The sequence below is a fragment of the Anolis sagrei genome, chromosome 11 (genome assembly GCF_037176765.1).
Source record: "Anolis sagrei isolate rAnoSag1 chromosome 11, rAnoSag1.mat, whole genome shotgun sequence".
In the NCBI taxonomy this organism is placed as follows: domain Eukaryota; kingdom Metazoa; phylum Chordata; class Lepidosauria; order Squamata; family Dactyloidae; genus Anolis; species Anolis sagrei.
The window spans coordinates 7,362,501-7,386,251 of NC_090031.1; the positions used below are offsets into that span (position 1 = coordinate 7,362,501).

The following is a 23,751-nucleotide window of genomic DNA, read 5'->3' on the forward strand; positions in this document are numbered from 1 at the left end:
AGAAAACACGTCCTATCTACAGACTCTTTCACTTTGTTGAACTAAGTCTTTAAAGGAACTTTGTGTGGGGAAATCCGAAAGGCCTCTCAGCCGAGGCACCCCCGGCGTCCCGTTGGGCATTCAGAAAACACGTCCTATCTACAGACTCTTTCACTTTGTTGAACTAAGTCTTTAAAGGAACTTTGTGTGGGGAAATCCGAAAGGCCTCTCAGCCGAGGCACCCCCGGCGTCCCGTTGGGCATTCAGAAAACACGTCCTATCTACAGACTCTTTCACTTTGTTGAACTTTCTAAGTCTTTAAAGGAACTTTGTGTGGGGAAATCCGAAAGGCCTCTCAGCCGAGGCACCCCCGGCGTCCCGTTGGGCATTCAGAAAACACATCCTATCTACAGACTCTTTCACAGGCCCAAAGGTTAAGATCTTCTGGGGAGGCCCTACTCTCGCTCCCACCTGCTCCACAAGTGCGGTTGGTGGGAACGAGAGGTAGGGCCTTTTCAATGGTGGCTCCCCGACTCTGCAACTCTCTCCCCAGTGAGATTACATCAGTGCCCTCCCTCCTGGCCTTTAGAAAGAGAAGAAAGACATGGTTATGGAGCTAAGCTTTTGCCTAGTAATGTAACACAGTACAAGAAGTAAATAAGGAATATGTGTAAGCAACATCTGGAATGGCTTGGTCTTATACATGAGTATATGTGGTATTCAAGCTGTTGTTACGGGCCAATGTATATTGGGTGAAATAAGTGTGTAATAAGGGTTTAATAAGTATGTGAAACCACCACGTCTCACCCTTTTCTTTTGCCTTTTGTTTCTAGCCATGGAAGGCGTGCCTTTTATGATCTCGGAGAAGTTCGCCTGTGCTTCCGAAGGGGTGAGTTTCCTCCAGTTCCTTGGTTTTCTCGGACTGTTTTCCTTTCTTCGTTAGTTCTACTTTGGGAGAAATTCAAAAGGGCGGGAGGGTGTATTTGGTATGTGGATGAGTGTCGTAGTGTTACAAGAGCTTGGGCTTTCTCTGCCAAAGCGGGCAGGTGTTCTGTCATGCGCTGGGCCTGTAAAGAATTGCCTTTAAAATAGGACATGCAACTTGAGCCCAGTGGGAAGCCAGGGGTCCCCGAAGAGAAGTTCTCAAGGATTTTCCACCACAAATGGTCTTTAGATGGCTTGTGAAGTATAACAAAGTCCTTTATTAATGAACAATCAAACAGAAACTTCTCTTGTCTTCAATAAAGTTAAACAAATGCTTCCAGGCTTTTATGCAACTGGTGGCTTCCTAATCTTGTCCACGAAGGACAGGCAACTGTCTTCAGTAACTAATTCTTTGCTTTAAAGGAAAATCCCCCTTTTAACTTCTCCCAGGCTGACTGTAATCTAATTCTTACTGATGTGGGCTTCGCTACCGGGTCGAATTGCGTCTCGAACGCTGAGTGGATTTACCAGTAAGGCTAGTAGATTGCGTTCGGACAAGTAAGTTGGGCCAGAAGCGTATAGAGCTTTATAGGTCAAAACCAGTACTTTGAATTGGGCTCGGAAGTGGACCGGCAGCCAGTGCAGCTGACATAACAAGGGGGGTGGTATGCTCCCTGTATGTCGCTCCAGTTAGTAATCTGGCTGCCGCCCGTTGGACTAACTGAAGTTTCCAAACCATCTTCAAAGGCAGCCCTACATAGCGTGCATTGCAGTAAACTATTCGGGATGTAACCAGAGTGTGGACGACCGTAGCCAGATCAGACAGCCAATGGAAGGTGTTGTCAATCTGCATTGATTTGGCTGTGTAAATGCACCAGAAAACAGCAGAGCATTTATTTTTGCTTCTCCCCGATTTCTCGAAGCCACTGCAAAATTGTACTTTTTTCTGCTAGGAGTATAAAAGTAACTTGGAGGCTCAACATGCCCCCCCTTGTTGCCATGGCGATGCTGGCCATCCTCCAGCTGCCGCGGAGAGGGAGATTGCACCAGCCCTGTTTACCAATTCCGCTCTAGGAAGTTGAGAGGTCGTTATGTCCTAATGAGGCAGCAGATGGACCGCGGCTGGAGTCCGGGCGGCAGGAGCGCGGCCTGGAGGAAAACCTCTTCAATCTTTGCTCCTCCGCTGCCTTCGCTGTCCCAGCCTGGCTTGAGAGGGGCATCTGTGCCAGGAAAGGGCAGCGGCAGTTGGAAGGCTGGCACGGCTCATCCCGAGAAGGAAGTGACCTTGGAGGGGCTTCAACTTTGCTAGGTCCACCACCACCATAGTCATCTTCCATGCTTGGGACCAGAAGTGTTTTGTATTTCAGATATTCTTTTCTTACTTTGGAACACAGCCATCCTGATTGATTGATTGATTGATTGATTGATTGATTGATTATTTACAGCTTTTATATTCCGCCCTTCTCACCCCGCAGGGGACTCAGGGCGGATTACAGTGTACGCATATATGGCAATCATTCAATGCCAATTTTTGACATACAAACATGTACAGACATACACAGAGGCTATTTAACTTTCTGTCGCTTTCATCGTCCATCTGCGACGCTGATGAAGCACTTCCGCATTCCCCGCATACTTCCCCGCTGGAATGCTTTGCTGGAGTCTTCTTTATGGCCTCATAAATCAGTTAATTTAGCCTCCCCACACTTTTAAGGTGGTACCTTATTTTATTTTTATTATTTATTTACTTTATTTATATACCGCTGTTCTCAGCCCGAGGGCGACTCACAGCGGTGTACAACACAGAAGCAGCAAAATTCCAAGCACAATAAAACAATTCACAGCATTATACAAAAACAACAACATCATTACTACAAAAACCATTCCGCGTCGTCTCATCGTCCAAACCACAATCCAATATCGTATTCCGTTACTCCGTTCCTATAGTCATTACCAATCATTGCACTTCTTGTTCGAACGCCTTCTTAAACAACCAAGTCTTTAATTTCCTGCGGAATATTATTAGAGAAGGGGTCAGTCTGATGTCCACGGGAAGGGTGTTCCACAGCCGAGGAGCCACCACCAAGAAGGCCCTCTCTCTCATCCCCGCCAGCCGCGCTTGTGAAGCTGGCGGGATCGAGAGCAGGGCCTCCCCAGAAGATCTCAAAGTCCTGGTGGGCTCGTAGGTAGAAATGCGGTATCTTGGGCCGGAACCGTTTAAGGCTTTATAGGCCAACACCAGCACCTTGAATTGAGCCCTACTTGACAGATGCAACTGTCTTTTGGGTTGCAAAGGTCGACAACAGGCTACACACAATTGGTTGGAAACCCACTCTAACCCAGGCTGGCTTCGAACTCAGGACCTTTTGGTCAGAGTGATCTTAATGCTGCTGACACTCAGCCAGCTGCGCCACAATCCTTCCACCTTCATAGGGGTCAGTGCTACTTGACCCCTGTGAAAGCGAAAAACTGCAAATTATAAAATTCCTCTCTAGGAATGTCTACCTCTTCCAGCATGACTTTATGATCAACGTCCACTGGATTGTACCGGTTGTTGTTCATTCGTTTAGTCGCTTCCAACTCTTCATGACCTCATGGACCAGCCCACACCAGAGCTCCCTGTCGGCCGTCACCACCCCCAGCTCCTTCAAGGTCAAGCCAGTCACTTCATCCATCTTGCCCTTGGTCGGCCCCTCTTCCTTTTTCCTTCCATTTTCCCCAGCATCATTGTCTTCTCTAAGCTTTCCTGTCTTCTCATGATGTGGCCAAAATACTTCATCTTGGCTGTGCTAGTATGGCTGTACCAGGAGCTCCAACTTTATTTGCTTTGTATTAAATGTTTGCTTGTAGTCCAAGGTTTCAGGGATTCTGCAGAAAGGTGGCTTCCTTTGGTTGCAGTGGTAGCGCAACTTACCTGTCCATCATCATTAGGTTTTGGTTCCGCCCCTTGTTCAGGGCAATTGGGAAGGGAAGGGAGCCATTTTTAGTTAGTCTCAGCAAGGAAAGCTAATTTAGAGGACGTGTTCAAGCTTCTCCTGTACAAAAGCTTCAACCTTTAAGACTTTCCGGGGAGAACAGTCTTAAGAGCATCCAAAGATTTCCAGGGAAGCAACCCTAAAGCTTTGAGGAATTTTGGAGGGTAAACAGTTTGGAAGACCAAAGAACTCCAGCTGGAGAATCTACTGGCCTTACTGGTCGGTCCACTCGGTGCTTGAGTGGACCGACCAGTAAGGCCAGTAGATTCCTCATGTTCAAATGGAATCTCCTTTCTTGTAGTTTGAAGTCATTGCTCCATTGCGTCCTAGTCTCCAGGGAAGCAGAAAACAAGCTTGCTCCCTCCTCCCTGTGGCTTCCTCTCACATATTTATACATGGCTATCATGTCTCCTCTCAGCCTTCTCTTCTTCAGGCTAAACATGCCCAGCTCCTTAAGCCGCTCCTCATAGGGCTTGTTCTCCAGACCCTTAATCATTTGCGTCGCCCTCCTCTGGACACATTCCAGCTTGTCAGTATTGTCAATATCAATTGGGTTAGGGCCCAAAGATTTCAGGGAACCAACAATGATTTTCCTTGGTCATAGCATTCGCTGAAAATCGCCAGACATCCTGGGGTGTCTGGAGAGAATTCCACATCAGCTTGGCCGAATACCAGGGGAGATTACGGCCCTCCTAATCCCCCCTAAGAGTCTTAAAATGCTCTTGCCGACGTAAGAACCCTGGGATTCACCTTCTCAAGGAGAGTTTGTCTCGATGTGCTTCTTATCCGTTGCTAGCCATTTGCCGGTAGTCTTTTGGGATGTATCTGCACTATAGACGTAATGCAGTTGACACTACTTGACCTGCCATGGCTAAAGGCTCCGGAATCCTAGAAGTTGTAGTTTGGAGAGGCACCAGCACCTTTAAGCAGAGAAAGCAAAAAAACATAGTCAAACTATGATCTCCAGGATAATAATAATAATAACTTTGAAATAATAATAATAACTGGGTTGTTGTAGGTTTTTTCAGGCTATATGGCCATGTTATAGAGTCATTCTCTCCTGACGTTTTGCCTGCATCTATGGCAAGCATCCTCAGAGGTAGTGAGGTCTGTTGGAACTAGGAAAAAGGGTTTATATATCTGTGGAATAATGTATTGTCGAAGGCTTTCATGCCCGGAATCACTGGATTGTTATAGGTTTTTTCGGGCTATATGGCCATGGTCTAGAGGCATTCTCTCCTGATGTTTCGCCTGCATCTATGGCAAGCATCCTCAGAGGTAGTGAGGTCTGTTGGAACTAGGAAAATGGGTTTATATATCTGTGGAATGACCAGGGAGGGACAAAGGACTCTTGTCTGCTGGAGCTAGGTGTGAATGTTTCAACTGACCATCTTGATTAGCATATAATGGCCTGACAGTGCCTGGAGCAAACTTTTGTTGAGAGGTGGTTAGTTTCCTTGTTTGTTTCCTCTCTGTTGTTGTGCTGTTGTAATTTTAGTAATGCTAATCAAGGTAGCCAGTTGAAACATTCACTCCTAGCTCCATCAGACAAGAGTTCTTTGTCCCTCCCTGGTCATTCCACAGATATATAAACCCATTTGCCCAGTTCCAACAGACCTCACAACCTCTGAGGATGCTTGCCATAGATGCAGGCGAAACGTCAGGAGAAAATGCCTCTAGAACATGGCCATATAGCCCGAAAAAACCTACAACAACCCAGTGATTCCGGCCATGAAAGCCTTCGACAATAAGTTGAAACATTCACACCTAGCTCCAGCAGACAAGAGTCCTTTGTCCCACTCTGGTCATTCCACAGATATATAAACCCATTTTCCTACTTCCAACAGACCTCACAACCTCTGAGGATGCTTGCCATAGATGCAAGTGAAACGTCAGGAGAAAATGCCTCTAGAACATGGCCATATAGCCCGAAAAAACCTACAACAACCCAGTGATTCCGGCCATGAAAGCCTTCGATAATAATAATAACTTTGAAAAAGGAGACGGAGGGCCTGATCCTGGCAGCCCAAGGACAAGCCATTACAACCAATGCTATCAAAACCAGAATTGAAAAGTTGACGACAGATCCCAAATGTAGACTCTGCAAGGAAGCAGATGAAACAATAGATCACATCGTCCGCTGCTGCAAGAAGATCACGCAGACAGACTACAAGCAGAGGCACAACACCATTGCTCAGATGATTCATTGGAACTTGTGCCACAAAGACCATCTGCCTGCGACAAAGAACTGGTGGGATCACAAGACGGAAAAAGTTACAGAAAATGAACACGTCAAGCTATTCTGGGACTTCCGAATTCAGACAGAGTTTTGGAGCACAATACTCCTGACCTCACAATTGTATTTAAAAACAAAGTATGGATTGTTGATGTTGCAATCCCAGGTGACAGCAGGATTGCAGAGAAACAAATGGAAAAGCTGACACGCTATGAGTATTTAAAGATCGAACTGCAAAGACTTTGGCACAAGCCTGTCAAGGTGGTCCCAATGGTTCTCGACACACTGGGTGCAATGTCTCAAGACCTTGGCCTGCACTTAAACACAATCGGCGCTGACAAGATTACCATCTGCCAGCTGCAGAAGGCCACCTTACTGGGATCTGCAGGTATTATTCGCTGATACATCACACAGTCCTAGACACTTGGGAAGCGTCCGACGTGAGATCCAATACAACAGCCAGCAGAGTGATCTTGTTTGCTGTGGACTCATCTTTTTGTGTTTCAAATAATAATAATGCACTTTGTTTATATTCCTCCCTTCTCCTCTTGGGGACTCAGAGCAGATTACAGCATTTACATACATAGTCAAACATTCAGTGCCTTTACAATCATATACAATGACACACACACACACACAAACAAACAAAGGCAGAGGCTTCTCCTTTCATTTCCGGCTTCCGGAGGCAGTTTTCATCTCTGGCTCTGGGGAGGCACTTTTCTCCACTTTCAAGCTGAGGAGCCTACATTGTCATCTCCTGGTTGAGTGGCCGACAAGATTGTTTGGAGCGTCTTTTTCCATTTTCCTGTGAAAGCAGTACCTATTTTTTTATTTATTTCCTATATTTATACCCCGCCCTTCTCACCCCCAAGGGGGGACTCAGGGCGGCCTCACAAACACCATACGGTGTCATCATAATAAAACAATCAACAATACATTAAAATATTTAAAATATTAAAACAATTAGATTCATAGAATCAAAGAGTTGGAAGAGACCTCATGGGCCATCCAGTCCAACCCCATTCTGCCAAGAAGCAGGAATATTGCATTCAAATCACCCCTGACAGATGGCCATCCAGCCTCTGTTTAAAAGCTTCCAAAGAAGGAGCCTCCACCACACTCTGGGGCAGAGAGTTCCACTGTTGAACGGCTCTCACAGTCAGGAAGTTCTTCCTCATGTTCAGATGGAATTTCCTGATTAACACATGCCTATTAAAATCAGAGTCTAAAATCCAGTCCGGGTCAGATCATTATGATAAGTGTTAAAATCTTCTTTTCTTGCTGCTCACTAATTGAATGCTTGGTCTTGATTTTCCTTCTAAAGGACAAGAGGGAGGTGGCCATTCTAATGTCACTGGGGAGAGCGTTCCACAGACGAGTGGCCACTGATGAGAAGGCCCTGTGCCTCGTCCCCACCAATCCCGTTTGTGATGTTGGTAGGGTCGAGAGCAGGTCCTCTCCAGATGATCTTAAGTGTCATGATGGTTCGTACCAGGAGATACGTTCTGTCAGGATGTCTGGGCCAGAACTGTTTAGGGCTAAGATCATTACTTTGAACTGTGCTCAGAAGCTGATCGGTAGCCAGTGGAGCTGGCCTAACAGAGGAGTTGTATGCTCCCTGTATGACACTCTGATATGAGCAGCCTGGCTGCTGACCGTTGAACTAATTGAAGTTTCTGAGTAGTCTTCAAAGGCAGCCCCATGTAGAGTGCATTGCAGTAGTCTAGTCGGGGTGTAACAAGAGCATGGATCACCATGGCCAAATCAGATACCAGCTACAGGCGCAGCTGGTATCTACTCACATTTGCATGTTTTTGAACTGCTAGGTTGGCAGGAGCTGGAGCTGATAGATGGGAGCTCACCCCGTCTCAGGTCAGCAGTTCAGCCGACCTTCAGGTCAGCAGTTCAGCAGCACAAGGGTTTAACCCATTGCACCACCACAGCTCCTATAAGGATGCCATTGCGTTGAGCCATGCCAGTATGCTTCTTATGTGTAATATTGTGTAAAATTGTTTTCTTTAAGTTTGTATTTCTGAAATAGATGTCCTTAGGTAGCTAAACCAGCAAGTTCTTCTTTCCTGAAGCCCATTTTCCCATTGACCAATGTGGACCTTTCCTCCTAGGTGAAGCCGGTCGATCTCCTAGGGATCACAATTAAATCCTTGGCAGAAATCGAAAAGGAGGTAAGTTGTGTTGCAAAGGTGTTGTATTCTCCCCATATGGATTTTTGTATCCGAAGAGTTCCATCTTTGCCTGAAATTCTATACCATATCCTATCACCAGAAACATTACCTTCTGCAACAGCTATGAAGGAATACAAAAAGTGTTCTGTGATCTCTTTTCATCATTTTTCCCCAACTGACATTCAGTCTCTGAGGCCAGGAAAACGACATAATAGAAGGAGATACCACAAAGCCAGGATGCTTCAGTTTCAAAGGGGCAACATGTAATTTTTGTAAACATCCTCCATGCATAGATCTACAGGTCATAAGTAAAGGTAAAGGTTTTCCCCAGACATTAAGTCCAATCGTGTCCAACTCTAGGGGTTGGTACTCATCTCCATTTCCAAGCTGAAGAGCTGGCGTTGTTCCTAGAAACCTCCAAGGTCATGTGGCCAGCATGACTTCATGGAGTGCCGTTACCTTCCCACCGGAGTGGTACCTACTAATCTACTCACATGTACATATTTTTGGGCTGCTATGTTGGCAGAAGCATACATAGATCGGCCCAAAGCGCAGTGGAACAACATCAGTTACAGAACTCCAGTATGCTGATGACAACGTTGTCTGTGCGCATTCAGAAGAAAATCTACAAGCCACTCTAAACACCTTTGCAGAAGCATACGAGAAGCTCGGCGTGTCATTGAACATTGAAAAAACCAAGGTTCTGTTCCTGCAGTCACCAGCCAACCCCTCTCCAATGCCAGTGATGCATCTTAATGGTGTAACGTTAAAAAATGATGATCATTTCCGCTCCCTTGGCAGCCACCTCACCACCAAAGTCAACATCGACACCGAAACACAACACCGCCTGAGCTCTGCGAGCGCAGCGTTTTTCCGAATGAAGCAGAGCTGTTTGAGAACCAGGACATCCGTAGGGATACCAAGGTGCTTGTTTATAGAGCTATTGTCCTCCCAACCCTGCTATATGCCTGCGAGGCGTGGACTATCTACAGACATCACATGCAACTCCTGGAACGATTCCATCAGTGTTTCCTCCAAATAATCCTGGGAAGACAAGCGGACATATGTCAGTGTGCTGGAAGAAGCAAAGACCAGCAACATTGAAGCAATGGTCCTCCGCCATCAACTCCGCTGGACTGGCCACGTTGTCCGGATGCCCGACCACCGTCTCCCAAAGCAGTTGCTCTACTCCGAACTCAAGAATGGAAAACGGAATGTTGGTGGGCAGGAAAAGAGATTTAAAGATTGAGTCAAAGCCAACCTTTAAAACTCTGGCATAGACACTGAGAGCTGGGAAGCCCTGGCCCTTGAGCACTCTAGCTGGAGGTCAGCTGTGACCAGCAGTGCTGTAGAATTTGAAGAGGCACGAATGGAGGGTGAAAGAGAGAAACATGCCAAGGGGAAGGTGCCAACCTCAACTGGAACCGCCTTCCACCTGGAAACCAATGCCCTCACTGCGGGAGAAGATGCAGATCAAGAACAGGGCTCCACAGTCACCTAAGGGCCCACCACCAGTGCACCAATTTTGGATGACAATCCTACTCGAACTAAGAGGGATCACCTAAGAAGAAGAAGATTCCTCCAAACATTATTTTGTACATATTAAACATGTACATTCGGGGGAAGTACATATCCCGGCTTTCGTTGGGGCCCTGATCCATGTTGACTTTTGTGGAGAGGTCGCTGCCAAGTTTGGGGGAATGGCAAACCTATATTAAGTGTTATTAATTATCTCTAGTTTTCTTTTTTTTATATTTTGTATGCCATTCATTCACTCAAGAAAAACATTAAAACATATTTAAAAAATTAAAAGATCTGCCATTTTAGACTTTCATGAATATTTCAAAATTCACCACTTTACTGTCAGTTGCGAAATTCCCAATTGTGTCCCCAAAAAATCCCGTTTTTGGCGGATACGATGTGCCAACGAGAGCCTTATCAAGTCCGTAAAAAAAGGCCTCGAAGGAGGAACACCATTTTTGTTCCGACGTTCCGCTGCGTTTTCTTGCTTCTCCTTTTTTTCACGATGCAGCCTCCAGGGTGCAGTCGCATGTAATGGTCTTTAAACGAACATATTTGCTAATTGGCAGGATTTCAGGGTATATTCTCTCTCTAGGGTAGAGGATTTTAATTCTTCCCTATTTGTGTGTCGTCCCCCCCTCGAAAAAACCACGTATTTGGCCTCCTTTCCCAAATGACTGGAGAAATTCGTCTTGATTATAATTGCTCTTACCCACGCATAGCTAATGCGTGTCGTTTTTAAAAAGTGTTAATTAGTAAACAGTTTGAGCTGACGTCTCGATGCCCGCTCGATGTGGTGGAGGCTTATCGCCATTACGAGATTCTTTCCAAGCTTTTTCGAAATGGACTTGCTACCATTTATTTATTTATTCATTGATTTTAAACTATAGGAGATGAGCCAATCGCTCGCTATACACCTTTCCTGCAAAGCAGAGGGTTTCTTTAAATTTTGCCGCAACGGAAAGCCCGTTTCTTAGTTACTTACCATTCTAACTGCTTCGTAATTTTCCCTAGCTCCTAACTTTAACAATAACTAGGTGTTGGTAGTCATAAATAGGGCGAGAAAGTGGAGATAATTGTTTTGTTTTGCAGTCCTGCAGTGCCATCTAGTGGAAGGAGTGTGGATTGCACTCTGAAAAGAAGCCCCAGAATACACCATTTATTCAATTGTATACACATATAATATTGATAATAATGTTATAATGTAATAATGTTATAATGTAATATACTGCCATCTAGTGGTAGGAATGAGGATTGCACACCGAAGAAAAAGCTCCAGAATACATCATATATTATATTGTATACACATATAATATCGATTAATAATATTATACTGTAATATAATGCCATCTAGTGGTAGGAATGTGGATTCCACCCATAAAAAAGCCCCAAAATATATCATATATTATATTGTATACACATATAATATTGATAATAAATAAATAGTATAATATAATGCCATCTAGTAGTAGATATGTGGATTACAAGCCCCTGAATACATCATATAACATACTGTATACATATAATATTGATAATAATGTTATAATGTAATACGCTGGCATCTAGTAGTAGGAATGTGGATTGCACCCAGATGGCCTATGCATTTTGACTAACCCTGTATTATACTTTATACACATAAAATATTGATAATAATATTATATTGTAATATAATGCCATCTAGTGGAAGGAATGTGTATTACACCTGGAAGAAAGAGTTCCAGAATACAACATATGTTATATTGTATACACATCCAATATTGATAATAATATTATAAAGTAATATAATGCCTGACCACGGAACAACAGAACTGACCATGGAACAACAGACTGGTTCAAGATTGGGAAAGGCGTACGGCAAGGCTGCATCCTCTCACCCAACCTTTTTAACTTGTATGCAGAACACATCATGCGAGGATGTGCGGGGCTGGATGAATGCAAAGCTGGGGTGAAAATTGCTGGAAGAAACATGAACAACCTCAGATATGCAGATGACACCACTCTGATGGCCGAAAGCGAGGAGGAGCTGAGGAGCCTTCTAATCAAGGTGAAAGAAGAAAGCGCAAAAGCCGGGTTGCAGCTGAATGTCAAAAAAACCAAGATTATGGCAACAAGAATGATTGACAACTGGAAAATAGAGGGAGAAAATGTGGAGGCCGTGACAGACTTTGTATTCCTAGGTGCAAAGATTACTGCAGATGCAGACTGTAGCCAGGAAATCAGAAGACGCTTCCTTCTTGGGAGGAGAGCAATGTCCAGTCTCGATAAAATAGTAAAGAGTAGAGACATCAGACTGGCAACAAAGATCCGCCTAGTCAAAGCCATGGTATTCCCTGTAGTAACCTACGGATGTGAGAGCTGGACCTTCGGGAAGGCTGAGCGAAGGAAGATCGATGCTTTTGAGCTGTGGTGCTGGAGGAAAGTGCTGAGAGTGCCTTGGACTGCGAGAAGATCCAACCAGTCCATCCTCCAGGAAATAAAGCCCGACTGCTCATTGGAGGGAAAGAGACTAGAGACAAAGTTGAAGTACTTTGGCCACATCATGAGGAGACAGCAAAGCCTAGAGAAGACAATTATGCTGGGGAAAGTGGAAGGCAAAAGGAAGAGGGGCCGACCAAGGGCAAGATGGATGGATGGCATCCTTGAAGTGACTGGACTGACCTTGAAGGAGCTGGGGGTGGTGACGGCCGACAGGGAGCTCTGGCGTGGGCTGGTCCACGAGGTCACGAAGAGTCGGAGACGACTGAACGAATGAACAACACAATATAATGCCATCTAGTGCTAGGAATGTGCATTGCACCCAGAAGAAACAGCCCCAGAATACATCATATATTAGATTGTATACACATATAATATTGATAATAATATATAGGGTCATACCTCTCCAATGCCAGAAATACAACTTAATTGTGTAACACTAGAAAATGTTGAGCATTTCTGCTACCTTGGAAGCACCATTCCACAAAAGTCAACATTGACACTGAAATACAACACCGCCTGAGCTTTGCGAGTGCAGCATTCTTCCAAATGAAGCAGAGAGTGTTTGAAGACTGGGGCATCTGTAGGAAGACCAAGGTGCTTGTTTATAAAGCTATTCTTCTCCCAACCCTGTTGTACGCCTGCTAAATGTGGACTGTCTGCAGATGTCACACTCAACTCCTGGAACAATTCCATCAGCGTTGCCTCCAAAAATCCTGCAAATCTCTTGGGAAGACAGGCGGACAAATGTCAGTGTGCTAGAAGAAGCATAGACCACCAGCATTGAAGCAATGCTCCTAGGCCATCAACTCTGCCAGACTAGCCACCTTGTCCAAATGCCCAATCACTGTCTCCCAAAGCAGTTACTCTACTCTCAACTCAAGAACGGGAAACATAATGTTGGTGGACAGAAAAATAGATTTAAAATGGGTTGTTGTAGGTTTTTTTGGGCTATATGGCCATGGTCTAGAGGCATTCTCTCCTGACGTTTCGCCTGCATCTATGGCAAGCATCCTCAGAGGTAGTGAGGTCTGTTGGAACTAGGAAGAAGGGTTTATATATCTGTGGAATGACCAGAGTGGGACAAAGGACTCTTGTCTGTTGGAGCTAGGTATGAATGTTTCAACTGATCACCTTGATTAGCATATAATGGCCTGACAGTGCCTGGAGCAAACTTTTGTTGAGAGGTGATTAGATGTCCTTGTTTGTTTCCTCTCTGTTGTTGTGCTGTTGTAATTTTAGAGTTTTTTAAATACAGGTAGCCAGATTTTGTTCATTTTCATGGTTTCCTCCTTTCTGTTGAAATTGTCCAGATGCTTGTGGATTTCAATGGCTTCTCTGTGTTGTCTGACATGGTGGTTGTGAGAGTGGTCCAGCATTCCTGTGTTCTCGAATAATATGCTGTGTCCAGGTTGGTTCATCAGGTGCTCTGCTATGGCTGACTTCTCTGGTTGAAGTAGTCTGCAGTGCCTTTCATGTTCCTTGATTCATGTTTGGGCAATGCTGCTGCGTTTGGTGGTCCCTATGTAGACTTGTCCACAGATGCATGGTACATGGTAGACTCCTGCAGAGGTGAGAGGATCCCTCTCACTTCTTTAAGATTTAAAATGGGTTTAAAGCCAACCTTAAAAACTGTAGCGTAGACACCAAGAACTGGCCCTTGAGCGCTCCAACTGGAGGTCAGTTGTGACCAGCAGTGCTGTGGAATTCAAAGAGGGATGAATGGAGGGCGAAAGGGAGAAACGTGCCAAGAGGAAGGAGGTGTGTGAATCCAACCCTGATTGGGACTGCCTTCCACCTGGAAACTGATGTCCTCATTGCAGGATAACACGTGGATCAAGAATAGGGCTCCACAGCCACCTATGGACCCACCACCAAAACACTATACTTGGAGGACCATCATGCTCAGACTATGAGGGATCGCCTAAGTAAGTAAATAAGTACATGCGTTGGGTTTTGGAGCATAAGACCCTCATGAACGTGAAAAACATGAATAAAATTATAGCTAATATTTATCTATCCCTAGTAATGTCTAGGGCCCAGCACATGTGTATGATGAACTTCCTTTCATTGATATGAACTGTCAACTCCACATTTGCTTTTATGAGTGGGGATCGGACGCCTATTTCTAGACATTGTAGTATGCTAGCTGGAGCATTGTGCAACAACTCTGGAGAACAGATTCAGTTCCCCACTCAACAATGCGAACCCACTAGCATAGCAATCTCCATAAATGTTTGTGTGGTACTCTTTCAATTTGGCCACAGGGTGGCGGTATGACCCTATATATTTGATACCAGCTTTTTGACTGTTGCGTTCATGGCAGTCAAAAAGTTGATTTTCCTTCTTTCATCCCATACTGGCCGCACTCAGGGACCTGGAGAGAAATCTCTGATCCGGAGATCGACTTATACATGTCGTCAACTTATTATACATGAGGTCGATTTAGAGAAGAGGTCGATTTATATATGTCAACTTATAGAAGAGGTGGACTTATACAAGAAGGTGACTGATACAGTCAGTCCTACGAACAAGATAGGTTCTGTAGGTTTGTCCTTAAGTTGAATTTGTGCGCAAGTGGTTTTGCCTCACTTTGTCTCCCAGAGATCATTGGATTTTGAAAACAATTGGCTTGTTGTGGAAACAAGGATTGGTCAATATTCGTCAGTAGAGACACCTTTTCCCTGATAATAACTCTCTCAGGAGTGTATTTCCCTTCCAAGGGATAGATTTCTTTCACTTCAGGTTGTCTCACCCCTGTTTTTAAACACGAGGATGACTTAGACATGACATTGATGTAGACATGAGGTTGACTTAGATGTGAGGTGACTGAGACGTGAGGTTGATTTATGCTTGAGGTTGACTTAGAGATGAAGTTGACTCAGACATGGCATTGATTTAGGCATGACGTTGACTTAGACATGGCATTGACTTAAACGTGAGGTTGACTTAAGACATGAAGTTGATTTAGACTATTTAGATGTGAGGTTGACTTAGACGTGAGATTGACTTAGACATGAGATTGGCTTACAAATGAGGTTGACTTACATGTAAGGTTGACTTACATGTGAAGTTGATTTAGACATGAGGTTGACTTAGACGTGAGGTTGACTTAGACATAATGTTGACTTAAACACGAGGTTGACTTAGACATGGCATTGATTTAGACATGAGATTGACTTAGACGTGATGTTGACTTAGACATGAGGTTGACTTAGACATGAAGTTGATTTAGACGTGAGGTTGACTTAGACTTGAGATTGACTTAGACATAAGGTTGACTTAGACATGAGATTGACTTACATGTGAGGTTGACTTACATGTCCAGTTGATTTAGACATGAGGTTGACTTAGACATGAGGTTGACTTAGACATGAGGTTGACTTAAACACGAGATTGACTTAGACATGACATTGATTTAGACATGAGGTTGATTTAGACGTGAGGTTGACTTAGATATGAGGTTGACTTATATGTGAGGTTGACTTAGATGTGAGGTTGACTTAGACATGAGGTTGACTTAGAGTTGAGGTTGACTTAGACATGAGGTTGACTTAGACATGAAGTTGACTTAGATGTGAGGTTGACTTAGACATGAGGTTGACTTAGAGTTGAGGTTGACTTAGACATGAGGTTGACTTAGACATGAGATTGACTTAGACACGATATTGACTTAGACATGAGATTGACTTATGGTAGCTTTTTTGAACCAAATCTCCAAGAAATCTGGAAATTGTGGTTCGAAAAAATATGTTTCTAAAGCTGAGAGCCAATATTTTGTCCATCCTCAAACTCTGTGTACTTCTGGCTGTGCCACTGGGCCATCACTTATGAACCTGCTCCAACTAATGTCTTTCTCTTTCTCTCTTTGTCCACACCCTCCCACTTTCAGTATGACTACAGCTTCAGGACAGAGCAAAGCGCTGCCGCTCGCCTCCCACCGAGCCCAACCCGGTGCCAACAGCTCCCACAATCCTGAGCTCCTCTGCCCGCTTGGGAGACGAAGCGCACACATACTACTGAGAGGGGAATTGATTCTCCTCCCCAGCACGAAACCTTCTCCCTGGTCCCCTGGCCCTTGATTCAAACAGTGTTACTGGATCTCCTACCAGCAAAAGGGACACATTTCCCCTCCCCACCTCTAACTCTGACATTTTGTAAACATATAACTGGATCGATTTTTTTCTTGTGTTTTTTTTTTAAACGTACCTGTGGTTGTTTTGGAGATGTTGACCGGACTGTCCTTACGCTTTGATCCATGGACTGCTTCTGGAAACACTTTCTCGTCCTACTTAAATTAATCTACACCAAGATGGACCAATTACGCATCCATCTCTTTTCATCAGCTGCCTTGAGCTTCTCTGGAATTGTTTCCTCACCGTAACTAAATTCATGTAGACTTTGAGGTATGACCTGCCAATCCACCAGATAACTTGGCATCCAAGAACTTCATATCACGTGCCCCGAACTCTATATATACCTGTCTAGGTTGGTATTTGATCCGGATTGAACCAAAATAAACAAGACTCTCTTGGCCATTCAGTTGACCAGCTCTGCCTTGGGATGCCCACCGCTTGCCGTTGACTAGGAGAGGAAAAGAACAAACATACATTTTTGCCTTCTCTGCCAACAAAACCACACAATCAACAGTTGTGATACACCCAAGACCTTTCACGGTCTGTTTGGGCTCATGACACTCGCCTTGGTCTGTGTTCCCAATCCCCCATGCAGAGTAATCAGATCCAAATCTCACCCTCTTGTTTCCATGACCATTTTTGGGGAGATGCGACCCAGGAATTGACCCAGATGATGACCTGGAAGCAGAGGATACATTTGGTGGTGCTTTTCTGCAATCCAAACCGACCCAACGACCATATACCGGACAATATATCTCAATGTCCTTTCCAATCCCAGAAATACTTGAACATGGTGACCAATCAGAAGAAAACAACAACAACAGCCCAATGTACATGGCTCTTGGGTCCTCCTCTCCACCCAATTTGGTGACTTATGACAAAACCAACCACCACACGTGCCTCCAGAAGCCTTCTTGAAACTTCTCATCTCCACAAGATTGGTTCCGGTTCGAAGGTTCGCCAACAACGTCAAGCTTCATGCTCCAGCATGTTTTTGTGGTGGGTGCATCTGATGGTTCTTCTGAGACCCAAACGCATGCTTTTGTGACATTCTGTTACTGACACCTGTGTTATATTTTTTGCACCCTGAAAGCCTCTGTGTGATCTCTTGTGCCATTTCAGCGGTGGATGTGTTCTTTACAGCAAAAAGTGACAGCTAAGAGGGACATGATGTTCTTTACCCCTATTCTCCTCCAAAACCCACAAACAGAGGTTCAACTGTGTAACCTGTAAATACTGATGGTTTCTAACTGTATTAAAAGGCAACCACTGTCGTTATTTTAAAATACAAGATAGCTACTTTGGTGGATTGTTTGGGGCTGCCAAGTTCATCTAGGTCAAGTATGAGCAAACCCAGGCCCAGGGCTCTTTTCTCTGGCCCTCCTCTCTTCATCCTTCCTTCCTTTTTCTTTTTCCATCCTTCTCTCTCTCTCCTTTAGCCTTTCTTTCCTTCCATTCATCTCTTCCTCCCTTTCTCCCTTCTCTTTTTCCTTCCTTCCCTTCCTTCCTTCCCTTTTTCTTTCTTTCCTTCCCTCTTTCCTCCCTCCTTCCCTCTTTCTCCTTCCATCCTTTTCTTCCACCCCTTTGTCTTTTCTTCCTTCTCTCTATCTTTCCTTCTTTCCTCCCTCTTTCTCCTTTCATCCTTCCCTTCCACCTTTTAGCCCTTCCTTCCTTCTCTCTTTCCTCCTTCTCTCCCTCTTTCTTCTTCCTTCCCTTTTGTTTTGCCTTCCTTCTCTCTTTTCTTTATCCTTCTCTTCATTCAGTCATTCTCTTTATCCCTTCCTTCTCTTTTTTCTTTTATCCTTCCCTTCCTTCCCTTCCACTCTTTCATCCTTCCTTCACTTTGTTTTTCCTTCCTTCCCTCTTTCCTCCCTCCTTCCCTCTCTCCCTCTTTCGCTTTCCATCCTTCCCTTTCACCCTTCCTTCCTTCTCTCTTTTCTCCCTCCTTCCCTCTCTCCCCCTTTCTCCTTCCATCCTTCCTTCCTTCATTTCCTCTTTCCTCCCTCCTTCCCTCTCTCCCCCTTTCTCCTTCCATCCTTCCTTCCTTCATTTCCTCTTTCCTCCCTCCTTCCTTCTCTCCCTCTTTGTCTTTCCATCCTTGCCTTCCACCCTTTCATCCTTCCTTCCTTCTCTCTTTTCTCCCTCCTTACCTCTCTCCCACTTTCTCCTGCCATCCTTCCATCCTTCATTTCCTCTTTCCTTCTTCTTTCCCTATCTCCCTCTTTCTCCTTCCACCCTTTCATCCTTCTTTCCTTCTCTCTTTCCTTCCCTTTCCCTCTCTTCCTTTCTCCCTCTTTCTCCTTCCATCCTTCCCTTCCTCCCTTTCATCCTTCCTTCTCTCTTTCTTCCCTCCTTCCCTCTCTCCCTTTTTCTCCTTCCATCCTTCCTTTCCTCCTGTTTTTCCTTCCTTCCTTCTCTCTTCCTTTCATCCTTCCCTCCTTCCCTCCCTCCCTCCCTCCCTCCCTTCCTTCCTTCCTTCCTTCCTTCCTTCCTTCCTTCCTTCCTTCCTTCCATGACTGAGCACCCAAGTTAGAAAGTTTGCCCGTGCCTGATCTAGGCCTCTCGCTTGGTGGTTAACTCATCGCAAGAGCAAAGGGCCTGTTTTGTACCTTCCAGAGTGTTGTTTTCCCTTCCCCCATTTTAAAATACTATCTTTTCCCCGGAAAGGGAAACTATTGGCGTGGATATGCAACAAAATCCAGTCAATTTATTCTTTGCTAGGGCAACTTTCAAATGGTTGATGTTCATGAATGGTTTGGAGTCTTCTTCATACAGTCCTGTTCCAGGATCAATACTGACTTGGGAGTATCCTAGGAGAAATGGTGGCTACCTTCTCCATACTTCTGGTTCAGTACTAATGGGAAGATGATAGGTTTGCCTAGAGAAGGTCTCAGCTTTCATCCTTGGCATCTCAAATGGAAAAGATTGGGTAGGAAATGCTTGAGGACCAACCTAGGTAAACAATAGCAAGGTCAACCAGGAACTAGTAGACGAAAACTGAAGTGGCCTTTGTCACGTTGTAATGCAAGTGCGCATGTGCCGTGAACATTTGCACACTGCTCTCTGAATGCGAAAAGACTATTGGCACATGTTTGTAGAACCCATCAACCTTCCAAGGTTGGCTGAGCTCATTGAACAAGTCAGTAGGCCCCGTCAACGAACAAGCAAACCCTGCAGATAGAAAAGTAGCATGCCAGAGAGGTATTTAGGAATTAGTTTGGAAAGATGTGTTTATGTATATGTATGTGTATGTGTGTGTGTGTGTGTGTGCAGAGAAGTGTGTATTCCACCCCAAGACATGAGCAAACACGAGTCAGAAAGAACAATACAGTCAGCCCGGAACATTTGCTAGGATCAGGAGTATAGTATCACATGAAAATGCTGGGGTTTTTTGTAAACTGAGATAATGCCTCACTTTCTCCCAACCCTCCTTCTTGGGAACTAGAAATCCTGTCCATCTTCTTTCTCTCATTGTTTGAAGAATTTAAGGTTCTCTGCTGGTTAGGGAATGTCTGACATCTAGTGGCTGAAGGTGGTATTTCAAGCTTCAGATTGATTTCAATTTTCTGGCTAGGGAATGTCTGACACCTAGTGACTGAAGGAGGTATTACAAGCTTCAGATTGATTTCAATTTTCTGGTTAGGGAATGTCTGACATCTAGTGGCTGAAGGTGGTATTTCAAGCTTGATTTAAATTTCCTTGTTAGGGAATGTCTGACATCTAGTGGCTGAAGGTAATATTTCAAGCTTCAGATTGATTTCAATTTGCTGGTAGGGAATGTCTGACATCTAGTGGCCGAAGGTAATATTTCAAGCTTTGGATTGATTTCAATTTTCTGGTTAGGGGATGTCTGACACCTAGTGGCTGAAGGTGGTATTTCAGGCTTCAAATTGATTTCAATTTTCTGGTTAGGGAATGTCTGACACCTAGTGGCCGAAGGTAGTATTTCAAGCTTCAGATTAATTTCAATTTCCTTGTTAGGGGATGTCTGACACCTAGTGGCTGAAGGTGGTATTTCAAGCTTCAGAATGATTTCAATTTTCTGGTTAGGGAATGTCTGACATCTAGTGGCTGAAGGTAGTATTTCAAGCTTGATTTCAATTTCCTTGTTAGGGAATGTCTGACACCTAGTGTCTGAAGGTGAAATTTCAGGCTTCAGATTGATTTCAATTTTCTGGTTAGGGAATGTCTGACACCTAGTGGTTGAAGGTGGTATTTCAAGCTTCAGATTGATTTCAATTTCCTGGTTAGGGAATGTCTGACACCTAGTGGCTGAAGGTGGTATTTCAAGCTTCGGATTGATTTCAATATCCTGGTTAGGGAATGTCTGACATCTAGTGACTGAAGGTGGTATTTCAAGCTTCAGATTGATTTCAATTTCCTGGTTAGGTAATGTCTGACATCTAGTGGCTGAAGGTAATATTTTTAAGCTTCGGATTGATTTCAATTTTCTGGTTAGGGAATGTCTGACACCTAGTGGCTGAGGCTGGTATTTCAAGCTTCAGATTGATTTCAATTTCCTGGTTAGGGAATGTCTGACACCTAGTGGTTGAAGGTGGTATTTCAGGCTTCAGATTGATTTCAATTTTCTGGTTAGGGAATGTCTGACACCTAGTGGCTGAGGCTGGTATTTCAAGCTTCAGATTGATTTCAATTTCCTGGTTAGGGAATGTCTGACACCTAGTGGTTGAAGGTGGTATTTCAGGCTTCAGATTGATTTCAATTTTCTGGTTAGGGAATGTCTGACATCTAGTGGCTGAAGCTGGTATTTCAAGCTTCAGATTGATTTCAATTTTCTGGTTAGGGAATGTCTGACACCTAGTGGCTGAGGCTGGTATTTCAAGCTCCAGATTGATTTCAATTTCCTGGTTAGGGAATGTCTGACATCTTGTGGCTGAAGGTGTTATTTCAAGCTTCGGATTGATTTCAATTTTCTAGTTAGGGAATTTCTGACACCTAGTGGCTGAAGATGATATTTCAGGCTTCAGGTCGATTTCAAATATCTGGTTAGGGAATGTCTGACACCTAGTGGCTGAAGATGATATTTCAGGCTTCAGGTCGATTTCAAATTTCTGGTTAGGGAATGTCTGACACCTAGTGGCTGAAGGTGGTATTTCAGGCTTCAGATTGATTTCAATCAGAAAAAATGCGTTAGTCATTGATTATGATGGGTTAATGATCTCCTCCCTCCCTCCAACGATCTCAAGCTTGGATGGATTTCCTCCTAATTCCCACCTTATCCTCACAACAGCCGAACGAGGTAGGCCAGACTGAGAGTGAGTGAGTGAGTTTCATGACTGAGAGAGGAGATTGTATCCGGATATTTCAAATTCCTTAATCCAACTCCTAACAACTTCACTGTCTGCTTCAGTGGTTACAGATTTTTCCATCACATTATGTCCCTCAAAGATGACAAAAACAATTAATTTCCAGTTGATAAAATGTCAATTTCAGCAGAAGTCAACCATTTTATACTCGGCAGTGCCTCTTTGCCTTCCCACTCGTTGGGTGCATTTTGCCAGCGGTTCAAAACCACATCAGATTGACATAATGTGAAACGTACGCATAAAAGGACCTGTCTTGAGCCATCCGATCATACAGGCCAAAAAAAAAAATATATATCCAGTGCTTTAGTGAGAATCTTCGGTTGTGTTGTGTTTGTGCGTTTGTGTGTGCGTGTGCATTTTTTTAAAAAAAAGATGCTATGCATTTTCCTTGTGATGAAACATTCAACGTGGATTTAACTCGATCATTCATCCTATTAATATTAATCTTTCGTATTTATTTTAGATGGCCTTCCTTGTATTTTCCAAAGGGAAGTTTGTGTCTGAGGAGTTAGTCGTATTCTTAATATAATTTGTTAAATAAACTAAAAGTTTTAACCTCTTTCATTTGTGCTTTTGTTTTGTTTTTTCTCTATTGACATGACTTTTGTTTTGTGCACTATTGCTTAAAATTACTACTACTGTTAATATTATGATTATTCCTCCATCCTGCAACTCCACCACGATGTCATGATGGCAACGGTCTTGGCTCCCAAAGTGACCCATTGAAGGTGGAATCAGGTGTCAAACAGGGATGTGTTATTGCCCCAACCTTATTTTCCATCTTCATTGTTATGATACTTCATCTTGTGGATGGGAAGCTTCCCACCGGAGTGTCCTATCTTCTTTAGGGAAACCTTCCGACACCTCCTTGGGTAATCTTTCTTAACCCTGCTGGCGTGAGGCCCCAACTCCCAGCTCCAAGCTGTGTGATGGATAGCCCAAGTGGTCCCTTACCAGGCAATGGTTGCTGCAGATCTGCCAAGCTGGTGTCCTTTTAGTTTCTCCACGAAGGCTGTGGAACTGTAACTTTACTCTCCAGCAAAACTGTAGAGGTTTTCCTTTTTTCCCAGCAAAAGCTGGCTGTAGATCTATATCTTTGGCCCCGGCAAAGCAGTAAGAAGCGAAGCTTTTTACAGGTGGGGTAGAGAGAAGCCCACACATCCTACTGTAAGGCTTCAAACTGTGAGACTGAACTGAATGTCCCCCTTTCCCTCCAAAACCTGGGGAAAGAGGTGGATCTAAAGGCTCTAATGATGATTGATAGGTTGGCCCTATGACTGCAACCTGGGGGAAGCTACCCAATTGCAAAATTCATGGCCCAAATGGATTCATGCAAACTAACAGTGCAAGAAAAGAAATTCAAATCTCCTGGCACAGCCATGCCAGCACAGTGCGCATTCAGAAGAAGACCGACAAGCCACTCTAAACACCTTCGCAGAAGCATACAAGAAGTTCGGTCTGTCATTGAATATAGACAAAACCAAAGTGCTCTTCCAGCAGTCACCAGCCAATCCCTCTGCAGTTCCAGAAATACAGCTTAATGGTATAACATTAGAAAATGTTGATCATTTCCTGTACCTTGGCAGCCATCTCTCCACAAAAGTCAACATTGACACTGAAATATAATATCTCCTGAGCTCTGCGAGTGCAGCATTTTTCTGAATGAAGCAGAGAGTGTTTGAGGACCGGGACATCCGTAGGGAGATCAAGGTGCTTGTTTATAAAGTGATTGTCCTCCCAACCCTGCTATTCACCTGCGAAACACGGACTGTCTACAGACGTCACATGCAATTCCTGGAACGATTCCATCAGCGCTGCCTCCGGAAAATCCTGCAAATCTCTTGGGAAGACAGGTGGAGAAATGTCAATGTGCTGGAAGAAGCAAAGACCACCAGCACTGAAGCAATAGTCCTCCGTTATTAACACTGCCACATTGTCCAAATACCCAGTCACTATCTCCTAAAGCAGTTACTCTACTCTTAACTCAAGAACAGA

The 23,751-nt window shown here is 44.2% G+C and overlaps 1 protein-coding gene across 3 annotated transcripts in view; it reads left to right on the forward strand.

Annotated features, from left to right (window-relative positions):
- MVB12B (multivesicular body subunit 12B) overlaps positions 1 to 22,315 on the forward strand; it is a 95,427-nt gene extending 73,112 nt beyond the window's left edge. For 2 of the 3 annotated variants that reach the window (XM_060757404.2, XM_060757402.2), the window contains exons 8-10: positions 813 to 868; positions 8,238 to 8,297; positions 16,186 to 22,315. In XM_060757404.2, coding sequence (XP_060613387.1) covers positions 813 to 868; positions 8,238 to 8,297; positions 16,186 to 16,272 — 203 coding nt within the window. In that variant the 3' untranslated portion in view covers positions 16,273 to 22,315. The remainder of the gene's footprint in view (positions 1 to 812; positions 869 to 8,237; positions 8,298 to 16,185) is intronic. The other variant, XR_010910330.1, reaches the window with a different exon arrangement.
- Positions 22,316 to 23,751: the final 1,436 nt, after the last annotated feature.